The 12041-nt window shown below is 41.9% G+C and overlaps 1 protein-coding gene across 3 annotated transcripts in view; it reads left to right on the forward strand.

Annotated features, from left to right (window-relative positions):
- The first annotated feature begins 438 nt into the window (after positions 1-438).
- RELN (reelin) overlaps positions 439-12041 on the forward strand; it is a 495439-nt gene continuing 483836 nt past the window's right edge. For all 3 annotated transcript variants that reach the window (XM_004739578.3, XM_004739579.3, XM_045089693.1), the window contains exon 1: positions 439-953. In XM_004739578.3, the coding sequence (XP_004739635.2) occupies positions 728-953 (226 nt within the window). In that variant the 5' untranslated portion in view covers positions 439-727. The remainder of the gene's footprint in view (positions 954-12041) is intronic.

Raw genomic sequence — 12041 nt, forward strand, 5'->3', positions numbered from 1 at the left:
ACCAGCCCTCTCCTTCCCCCGCGCCTCCTCTCAGGAAAAAGAGGGAAATCTGAGGGCCAAAGGGGACGGTCTTCTCCTTGTGCTCCTCCAGACAGCTGGCGGGAGGTTCTCTCTCTCCGAGGTTTCTCCGTCCCTTGCTGTAGATTGACGGCCCCCGTGGCCCCCAACAGCACCCCCAGACCCACACCCTCCTCCGGATCGCGCCCCTCGGCGGTCCTTCCGGGGGGGAAGCGCGCTGCTGCGCTGGGGCCCCGGGAGGTGTACGCCCCGCGTCTCCCGAGGTGCGGGCGTGCGAGCTCGAGAGGGCGGGGGCCGGGCGGGCGCGCGCGGGGCGGTGCGTGGGGGCGGGGGAGCGGCCGGGACACGTGTGGCAGCGGCGCGGGGGGAGACTCGGCGCCCGGGGCTTTAAGAAGGTGTGGAGGGGGGCGGGCGCTTTCCCAGGCCTGGCCGAGGGGCGTCGCGCAGAGGCGGCGCGGCTGCGGCGGCGCACGGAGGCGGCGGACGACGCGCTCTCGGAGCCCGCAGCCCGGGTCTCGCTCTCCCGCGGCCCAAAGAAACTTTGCGAGCCGCGGTCTTCCGCGGAACTCCGGGGCTCCGCGCCCGAGCCCGCTCTGCTCGCGTCCGCCGCCTCCTCGCCTTCTCTCCGCGTGGCTCCTCCGTCCCGGCGCCTCCCAAACTGAATGAGCGAGCGGCGCTCGGGGCGCGCGGCGGCGGCGGCGGCGGCGGCATGGAGCGCAGTTGCTGGACCCCGCAGACTTTCCTCCTGGCGCTGTTGCTGGGGGCGACGCTGAGGGCGCGCGCGGCGGTGGGCTATTACCCCCGCTTCTCGCCCTTCTTTTTCCTGTGCACCCACCACGGGGAGCTGGAAGGGGATGGGGAGCAGGGCGAGGTGCTCATTTCCCTGCACATTGCGGGCAACCCCACCTACTACGTACCGGGACAAGAATATCATGGTAGGTACCGCAGCGGCTCCGCGCTCGCCGCCCGGCCCGGTGCGCCCGCGAGCGCAGCTTTTTATCCCTTTCCTTCTTCCAAGGGGCCATTTAAACGGGAGCCAGGAGAGCCCTTCCCTCAACCTTGCGCTCTGTGGAGGGACAGGGAACAAAGTTAGTGAGGATCGAGTCGCGAGTTGGGATTTACTCGCCACACAGTACACGCTCCCCTCACGCATCTCCTCGTAATAAGCCCGTTCTTGGGGGGAAACGCCTGAGAATTGGGGGTTGGCATCTTTCCCTCCTCACTCCTCGTCCCTGCCGCTGACACGTTTAGTGGGTCCGTGCGTCTTGTTTCCCTAACCCCGGGGCTCGGATTCCAGACCTTTGTCCTGCCCGGTTCCCCCTGAAGGGTGGCGTTGGGGCTGGCGCCGGGCTCTGCGGACGGGCTGGTGACAGACTGGCGCGCCCCGGTCCCCGGCTGCCCCGCGCCGTCGCCTGCCCGCTGCAAAGTTCCCGCTGCTCGCCAGCCAGGATCCCCCATTTCATCCAGTGTCCAACGGCCCTCCTGAAATGGAGCGGCAGCTTCCAGCGCTCTCTGTGCTTTATGAAGCGTCCCTTAAAATGTCCGTAATCGATGGGTTTTTAACAAATTCCTCCTACTTTTAACGTGCTGCTTGTTTTTAAAGTGACCTCTGTGTTGTGTATTGATGACTTTGTCTTTTATCTGCACAGCTTTAATTTCCAGGTGAGGGCTGGAAGCCCCTTATAATTTAAAGGTATCTTAAAAAAAAAAAAAGATCGTTATGGAGCCCTTCATCGAAATTAAACGTTGCTGAGGAAGTAAAATATAGCTCCAAGAAATAGAATTTTATATGGTGCATGCATGTATTTTAGCTGTTTTAAGCTAGTAAATCGAGTATGTGGGGAGATAAAGATACTATTTTCTGTTATTTCCTCTGGCACTTCTGAATATTTCACTTCCATGGTGTTTCTAAGGTGGGACAGGCACCATTTGATTAGAATTTCAAGGCAAAAATACTTACACCCAACCAAATAGAAACTATTGCCTAGTAATCTCATGGTTTCGATGTCTTGTAGGCTAACAATTATTGACATAGCAGGAGATAATACACGGAGCAGCTGGCATTTCAGATAAACATGCGTGTAAAAACAATAAGAGTCCTTAAGTTTTCTGTTTTCTGAAAAACACCTTTGTGTCTACACTAAAATGTTTTACATAAATAAATGCTTTCCGGAGGTTTACAAGAGTGCTTTTACAACTTTCTTGTGGCATGGTGGCAGCCTTGTCTGTAAAGCAGGAGTCTAATTTGGTGGAATTTTAGACTTTGAAAAATTAATTGTCTGTAACTAGTCCCTTCTTTAATAAAGTGTTTCCCAGGCTCGCTTCCCAAGAATGTTCTGGTGTTTTTTAAGGTCCCGGGACTCCTTAAGTGGCAAGACCAGCCAGTTTGATGGTAACCCAGACCTAACCCTAAGACTGATTGATTGAGCTTGTCACTTGGTATGACCCTTAGCAAAGGTGCTTGCCTGTCATTAGTTCTAAGGGAGAGTGGTAGGTAAGTGAGCCTGAGCTGGGCTAAAAGGTATGATTTTCAGGTTGTGATGGAAGACCATGTGATAATACAAAGCCCTGTTTTTTTTTTTTTTTCTAATGTTTTTCACATCCTTTGTAAGATGCTAGCACAGAAGAAAACTTAAAAATACTAAAATGTGACCTAGACTTTGCTTTCGCTATAAAGCTAGCAAATACAAGTCAGCCAAAGACCGACCATAATCACATCCCTAAGTCTGAAAAAGAATGAGTGATAGAGAGTAAGAAAAAAGTGTAATACTTCAAGTTGGACATTGTGTGGGAAGCCTCAATTTCTTCCACTTTTCTGCCATCAGAAAAGGTAGAGAAGTTTTATTATGTAACTTCAACAAGGTCAAATTGTTATAAACGTTGAGAACTGTTCATGTCATATTTTAAATTCCCATTATCTGTTTTATCAAATACTTAGACTTCGAAATTGCCTGCTTGAAACAGGCCTTCATTAAGAGTTTTTCCCTGTAAAATGTTCGACAGATTGAAGAATTGTTTGAAAACGAAGTGATGCTTTCCGGTGTCTCTTTTTCTTTCAGATTTCTAAAAATAAACCTTAAAATTAATTGTGTAGCATCTTTAGGAATTGAACTGGTAATGGAAAAACTTAACCTAATACACATTTCTGATTGGCTCATTTTATGAGAGACCAAAATAGGAGGTCATTCAGCCAAAAATTTTTAAAGCTCAGAAATCTGTAAAATATTAGCTTGAGATTTTATTTCTAACCTTCTCAATCTTTAAAGGTAACAATTATATCAGAACAAATCAGTCTTATCTGTGATTTATGTTGAACTCATCCCTTGGAGGAATGGTGTTTGGGTACGGCTGATGGTTGTCACCTTCTTTACCTGAGAGAATGCATTGAGATAGAAGTGGTATGTCCCTAACATGGAACATGACTGTAGATCAGACTGTGTCAGCTGCCCCTTGAGATTTTGCTGTGTGACAGAGCTCAGCATGTGAAATGGAGAGGCAAATGTCAGTCTAGTATAAAAGTGGTTCAAAATTACAGGTCTCTGTATATGTCATCTTTATTTAAAGATTTTATTGAAAATCGTTTGGGGTGCCTGGGTGGCTCCATCAGTTGAATGTCTGCCTTCGGCTCAGGTCATGATCCCGGGGTCCTGGGATCCAGCCCCAAAGTCAGGCTTCCTGCTCAGTGGGGAGTCTCCTTCTCTCTCTCCCTTTGCTCCTCTCTCTGCCTCTGCTTGCTCAAACACTCACCCTCTCTGTCCTCTCAAACAAATCAATAAAATCTTAAAGAAAACCTTTTCAAAAACAAAAACCTAATACTAGAGCATTTGAAGCTTGCATGTCTAACAGAATTGTCATATATTTCCAGCATTTAGTAGATCTATGTATTTGCAGTTTTGGCAACTCTATAAACAGTACGTGGTTACTTCTCCTAGTTTTCATCCTAAAGGGTGTCATTTGGTACCTCTGTTGTCATCTTCTTATATCACTTTTTTTCTTTTATTCATTCTTCATTAATTAGTGAGGGAGAGAGTTGGGGGAAGGGAGAAGGAAGGGAGCCTGAGGCAGGGCTCAATCTCAAAACCATGAGACCGTGACTTGAGCCGAAATCAAGGGTTGGATGCTTAACTGACTGAGTGCCCCATCTTCTTCCATCTTTTAAATTCTGTCATCTATGACTTTCTTGAGATGGTATCATTAGTCACAGTGAACTATGGTGTCCTTGCATGAGTATACCACATCGCAGAAACTCAGCAAAAGGAGGTCTTATATACATCATGTTGAATTAGAAAGGTCTTGGGATCAGAACCTCTTTTTATCTTAAGAATTTACTGTTTTTGTACAAGTCCCAAAACATGGTTGGTTTCCACAACCAGCCCTGAATTTTTTTGTAGAAGGTTGCAAATAACAAGAAGATAGAAAATGGAAACCTAGCTGGTCTAGCCAGGTGGCCATTTCTCTTTCCCAGACACGCCTGGCAATTCCCTGCTCCTTCTGCTGGGGACCAGGGCAGTATTGTGAAACATACAAAGGTCGAGTTGATGTCTGCACTTTTCCTCTCCCACAATAACCCCTCTTCCTCCTCTTTACTCTCAGGTATCTACCTATCCATTTTTGTTTGCAGCCTCCTCCCTCAACTGATTTGTAGAGAATGTGACTCATCAACATTAAATTCTCCCACAGTCTTAATTATAATGGTAGAAAGTTGTCCCCCCCCCCCTTTTTTGTTTGTTTAGAAGAATTTTAAATATCACTAAGCAGGCAGATAATACATTTTGGGGTAGAAAGACTTTTAGAAACCCTTGAAATCATGTAATAACCTACCTGCTCACAAGATTGGCTTTACTCAGCCACCATCAGAGAGGAGAGGTCAGACATTAGAAAAAGCATCTGTGAAAGCCAAGAGTATGTAAAGGAGTCTATGGAAAGTGCCTGAGCTCGGATAAGACAATTTATCTGAATCCAGAAATAGACTAGAATCCCTGTTCTTAAGGGGGTGTTAAGGTGGAGGAAGTGTTCTCTTATAGTGAAAAAATGTTCTAAAATATTGGTGGGGGTAAAAAATTCTGTCTTAAGCAGAACTGAATTATTGATACGGTATAATGCTTTAAAAGGGGGATTGTATTGTGTTTCGTAGCACGGTTGGTAGTTCTTGCATGCTATGTTTCCATTCCATTATTTATTTAATCATTTTATGGGGTGACTGCGGAAATCAGCTCCTGCTGCTAAAACTGAGCATTAACCTAAATGTAGAAGATATAATTGGAGAAAGAGCACTTTGTCGTAACCATTGACAGTATCACTAGTATAAATATATGTGTTCTGGAATCAACCAGTTGCTATTTAAAAATCACTGTTCAAAGGCATTGCGAGGTAATGACCTTTCAAATATAGGAATGATATATGTCAGACATAATTTTCGGTAATATACTCCAAATAAAATTCTTTTCAAAGGAATAGTATTATCATTTGAATTAAAGTAATCTCATGTTGCTAAGGTAACTGTATTGTTTGATCAGGTGTGTGGTTATTTGTCCTTTACCTGTCTCAGATTCCAGAATCAGCACATTTAAACTCTAAGGATCATTTCTCTCTGTAATTTATAAGTGAACTTCAGTGGTGTCCTACTTGTATGTGAAAATCAACTGTTTTAAAGCATTTTGCTTTGCTTGTTGTATATTTCATCTCTCTATAGTTTATTTCAAACATATTTTACCTATGTGGTTCAGATTATTGCTTACATCATATAAATCTTGCTTTATATGATTCTCTCCAATTTTTATAACTCTTTATTTTAAACTACTGTTTTTATTTTCATTAAAAATATTAAAGAAAAAATAATGTTGCATAATTGTAATCATATATTTTTGACAGAACTATCTTATTCCCATATTTTTTTCTTTTCACCTTTAAAAAGTAGGTGATAAGCATTGTGACAAGATTTTAAAGTCCACACTATCGACTTTGAAATTTTTTCATAAATTAGGGGTGCCTTGATGGCTCAGTCAATAGAGCGTCTGACTCATGATCTCAGGTCTTTAAAAGAGAAAAAAAATTTTTTTCATAAATTAGTTCATTCAAAAGAATAGATCTGAAAGTATTCTTTTTTTTTTTAAAGATTTTATTTATTTATTTGACAGACAAAGATCACAAGTAGGCAGAGAGGCAGGCAGAGAGAGAGGAGGAAGCAGGCTTCCTGCTGAGCAGAGAGCCCGATGCGGGGCTCAATCCCAGGACCCCGAGATCATGACCTGAGCCGAAGGCAGCGGCTTAACCACTGAGCCACCCAGGCGCCCCTGAAAGTATTCTTTTATATTTTCCCTCTCTGGAATTGATCAAATGTATAGAATGACCTGGGAACCTTACATTATCAATTATTTAGAATGTATTGCATATTAAGCCATAACTGTTCTTTTGATTATTTCAAATACTATGTCTTTAATGTTAACCGATGGTTGCTGATGTATTGAACTCTTAATATTTCATACAATCTTTACATTTGAAAAGCGTAAATAAATTGAGTAACCAGCACTTTTTGAACACTGGCATTTAAAAAATTGTAAGTATTCTCATGCAAAATATCACGTTATTAAGCATTTTTAAAAGTTCTTTATGTAATATATGAATAGCAAAAGTGGGTGGCCTTACACTGTGTCAGGAAGAGAAGGTAGGTAGGCATTCTGTTAGAATGGAAGGTTCACTATGAACAAAGAGAAATGATTTAGGCTTCGTCTGAGTAACGACATAACAGAGATAAAAAGAGAAATTCATTTATTTAAATATTTTGGTTTCAAGAAACATTTGGATGATTAATCTACTCCACTGATTTTAGAATGATTTATTAAACAACCAAACTGTATAATTTCCATCTTATTGAGCTTAAGCAAAACAGTATTAAAAACACATTTTCAGGAATTGGAATTGAATTCTCAGATATGAAGCTTTCATAATGACTGTCCAGACACAAGAATGGTGTATTTTTTCTAAAAAATGAGTCTTGGCTGTCAGGTAATTCCCCCTGAGGTGATCTTACTTTGGTTTCAGTTGTATAGCTCAGAGAGTCATTTTTGCCCGCGTATCTGCCATGCCCTTCTCATTGAAGGCAAGAGAGCCTCTAAAGGATTGAATGCTGTGCCTGTGGGTTAACCAATTATTTCTAAGATATGCTTTGCTAAAAGTATACATATTTTTTTCCTTCTTTATTCAATCTCACGTAGGAACCAATGTAACACCAGATGTAGGAATGTGTAGAAGGATCAGTACGAACATATACAGATGTCATTGTGTGGCTTAAGGCAGCTCTAATCATTCCAAAAACAAAATGAAGGTAATTAGGTAGCTTTTGGATGCCACAAAGAAATAGTCATAGGAACTCTGATTTTCCAAAGTAGACACTGAAACCCAACTTACCCTTTCATACTAAATTACCTTTCCGTAGAGAAAACTTTATTTGGAAGACAATAAATTAAATTTTATTGATTAAAGAAGACTTTGCCATTAGTGAAGAAGTCATGAGTATTGCCATTGATGTATACAGATGCCCACGTACCGAGTGACAGGAGGGGAGGACCATAGTTGACCAGTTTGTGCTGCACTCACCTCAGAACTGACTTTCTTTGCCTTTCCTGCTCTGTCTGTTCTTCCAGCTGTATCTCACATGTTCTCTTCCTTGGTCCTTTCTTCCTCCTCCTAAATTTTCTCATTGTCTTTCTTCATCTTCTCCCTTCCACCATATCACAGGTCCTTGCTTTTCCTCTCCTCTTTCTTCCCTTTTCCTGCTTTACCACTCTCTTCTCTTGTTCTTCCTGTTCTTTCTCTGTTTCCTTCTTCTCTTCAGATCTTCTGATACCATCTCTATTTTTCTCTCCGTTGACTATAACATGAAAAATATCAGATTTATAGCAATTATCATACTCCTTGGATATTTGCAATCAGTGAATGTGTAGGCTTTTGTATCATTCTCTTAAAAACATAGTGCTGTGTTTCTGTGACACACACTTGCCCTTTTAAAAAAAATATGGGTTAATCACTCCTCAAAGAAAAGCAGACCCTTCCTTCTACACTGTAAAATCTTTTGGAAGAACGTTCAAGCCTGTGGCTGCTTCTGAGTCTGCCACTTTCCCGCTGTCCCTTATTTTGGCCAGACTATAGATTCTGAAGATTGTGCACAAGAGTATAGAAGTACACATTGGTAGGGAGTTATAGAAATTAGAAAACCGTGTACTAAATTAGCCTGAATCTGAGAGACAGCTCAACCTGGAGATTTCTGAATGCTTGGGTGCAAGGAATCTCATCTAGTAAACTGAAGGACTTTCTCTCTCATCACCTCAGTCACCTCAAGTCTTCTCATTTTCTTGCTGGTTTGGACCAAGGTTCATAACTGCAGTTGCCCAGGTATGAAATAGAGCTGCCATCTCTTCTGGTTGCTGGCATTTAACAGGTCAAAAAGAGGGGAGTAGGGGCCTTGGTCTAAAGCAAACACTAGATTGGAGATGTGTTGCTCTGAGGGGAGTACCATAGTCTTTCTTGAGCAAGATCAATTTTGTTGTTTTGTGGCATTGTCTGTTCCAGCTCAGAACTTTAAAGATGCCTTGGCGGAGAGTTCAGAGTTATTACACTACAAAGGACCATCCCAGGAGGCACAGCCATGTGGCAAGAGTTCAAGCTTTGGCAGCAAAGAGAACCGCCTATATATATCCTTTCTCTGCCACTTATTAGTTGCTTGCCTTCAGCAACTAAATCTCAGTTTTCTGATTCTAACTTAAAAATAATAATATTCATATTTCAGGGTTGCGGTCACCCACTGAGGTCATGCTTATGAGGTACCTGGTACCCAATAAGTACTTTTTCAGTAGTAGCTCTTATCATCTGGTATAATCACCCAGCATTAGGTAAGGAGAGTTGAAGCACTGTAGGAGCTGGGAGCCATTTATCCCATGCATGCCCATTTTATGCCTTGTCAATATGTGACATATTTCAAGAGAAATTTCATTTTAATTATTGAGGAGAGTCATACAAATTAAAAAAAAAAAAAAGAACAATTCCTCATTCAGTACATATGATCAGAAAGGGCTTCCCAGCCAAAATACATATATGACTTGCCTAGAATTAAGAGTTTTAGTATGGTTTTAGTCCAAACAAAACATTTATTAACTTAGCCCATTCCTAACTCAAACCTCCCTATTCCTAAATTGAGTATTTTTCTTTATTTAATGGTCCTAATAATGACCAAATTTTGTGTATTTAAGTATATTCTGGGAAAAATGCCAAGATAAGTAAATATTGACATCAGTTTAATATATTTTGTCAAATCCTATAATATGTATGTCTTCAGCCCCTGTGAAATGATTTTAAAATACAAAACTATTTTAGCCAAACTCGACTGAGAGAGATTGGTTTTAATAATGAACCCAGAGTTCCAGGTCCCCAAGGACTAATTGAGGAAACTTAGATCCACAAGCAGTTTGGTGGTGAAGTGGAAAGTCAGTTCATTTACAATAAAAAATGCACTCGTCAGTATAAAGGCTTTGGATGTCCACTTCCTTCTGTCTGTCTACTGGAGGAAAGTTTTTATGGGTAGGCAAGTGACTATTAGAGGTTGTTTGGGAGCTTGGAGTTAGAGGATCACAATGGCAGATTCCAGCATCCATCTAGGAAAGCTTCTCCAGCCAACTCACATCTGGGCTGGTTGACCTCTTCTTCCCTAGACAGTAGTAGAGGAAGGCTATCCTATTGTAGGACTTCAGAATGCCTCATTATGTCACACACATTGCTTGTTGTCTACTTAGTCCTTACTGACACTCCTTTTCTTACTGATTCTATTGAGAACCACTATGTGTTCAATTAAAAATACTCACCTCCAAGGCTCCCTGACAATACAATTTAGTAAGATGAAGTGGCAGTCTGCTGAATGGGATCTTTATAGAGGTTATTGACAAAATTGATAAAGATGATTTTTTTTTTTTTTTTCAAAAAGACTCCACAGATACTTGGGTTTTGCTCTACTCTTACCCATTTCCTCTAAACATGGTGTGGTACAACCATCCCGTGACCTTGAGGATGAGGGTCACGTAGTAAGTGGGGACCAGGAATTGGGAAGGAACCTTGATCTTTATTTTTTAATCTTTTACTTTTTAGAAAGAGAGAAAGCACGCACACATATGCGGTGGAAGTGGAGGGAGAGGGGGAGAGAGAATCTTAAGCAGCGCCCAGTGTGGAGACAAACATGGGGCTCAGTCTCACAACCTTGAGATCATGACCTGAGACAAAGTCAAGAACTGGACGCTTAACCAACTGAGCCACTCTGGCGCCCCAAGAAGGAGCCTTTGTTATTATTTGTACATTTGACTAGCTATCCCAGCCCTGGATTATCTCTTCTGGATTTCTTTTATCTTAGGAAAAATTAGTCAGTTTCCTATTATGTGCACATGAATATAGTCCTAATTATTCTAAATGCCCAGAAAACCCAGTTTACCTTCTCTTTTAGGTCTGTCACAATTCTTTTTTTTTTTTTTTTTAAGATTTTATTTATTTATTTGACAGACAGAGATCACAAGTAGGCAGAGAGGCAGGCAGAGAGAGGAGGGAAAGCAGGCTCCCAGCTGAACAGAGAGCTGGATTCAGGGCTTGATTCCAGGACCCTGGGGTCATGACCTGAGCCGAAGGCAGAGGCTTTAACCCACTGAACCACCCAGGCACCCCAGGTCTGTCACAATTCTTGTATCAAGTTCTGAATTGCTCTGGTCTTCCCATAGAATTGCTTTCGGCCACTTTGGTGGAACTAGGATGTTATCTAAGATAGTTTTGATAATACATTTTATTTTATTTTATTTTTTAAGATTTTATTTATTTGTCAGAGAGAGAGACAGAGCACAAGCAGGGGGAGTGACAGAGGGAGAAGCAGACTCCCTGCTGAGCAGGGAGCCCAATGTGGGACTTGATCCCAGGACCCCTGGAGTCATGACCTAAGCCAAAGGCAGACATTTAACTGACTGAGCCACACATGCGTCCCTTGATAATACATTTTAAAAACATCCCTCAAGGTGTGCTACTTCTGCGGGTAGCAAAAATAGTGCATTTTATATTAACTTTTTAGTAGTGCTTTGAGAAGGTAACCTGTTCCTGGCCTTCAGTTTCTGAAGTTTCTAGTTTATGCTACTTTCCTTCACCAGACTGTTTCGAGACGGCCTTTTCTCCAAAATGCAGCATCACTTTATATAAATCCTGTTGACATTTAAAATACCTAGATGTGTGATATGGTTATGAATGTGAGCTCTGCCCCACCCTTAACCTTGCTTGTTTTGTCTGGCTCAGCCTCTAGGACTGAATCCAACATTGTCCTTTCTCTTGCTTGCTGTGTATTGACAGAGGAAACAGGCATTCCAGTCTTACCTTTAGGAACATATCATCTTTTTGTGTAGGCCACCTTTGTTATGAATGTTGAAATATCCTATGATCATAGTTCCAGTTCCTTTCTTACTTCCTTTTCTCACATAAACACTTCCTGCATTCTCATACTGGGGGAGAAAAAAAAAAGTTATACGTCTAGTGTTTGTGATGGAGCAATATACAGAGATTAGCGGGCTTTAGCCTCTTTTAGAAAAAGTGGCTTCACATTCCCATTCTAAGCACTGATACTATCAAAAAATAAAAAAGGCAACTCAAGGCCTTGGAAATAATAGCAACAATATTAATAGCAAACTCTAAAGTGGGACTTAGTGTGTGCTAGGCACTGATCTAAAATCTTTGCATGTATTAATCATGTAATTTTCACATCAACTTCATGAGGTAGGTACTATTATCCTCCTTTTATGGATACAGAAATTGAATCCCAGAGAGGTTAAGTGTTTTGTCCAAGATTTCAGAGCTGTTAGATAGGAGTGCTCAGTCTGTCTTGCTTTGGAATCCATGCTTCTAGCCGGTATACATTTATCTGTAGAAATCACTCTTGTTTCAGGAAAGGGGTAATAATAAGAAATGATAAAAGACATGTTAAGAAAGAAGAGAGAGCAGTAAAAACCAGTTTT

The sequence above is a fragment of the Mustela putorius genome, unplaced genomic scaffold, assembly GCF_011764305.1.
Source record: "Mustela putorius furo isolate JIRA1106 unplaced genomic scaffold, ASM1176430v1.1 tig00003845_pilon_pilon_pilon, whole genome shotgun sequence".
Classification (NCBI taxonomy): domain Eukaryota; kingdom Metazoa; phylum Chordata; class Mammalia; order Carnivora; family Mustelidae; genus Mustela; species Mustela putorius.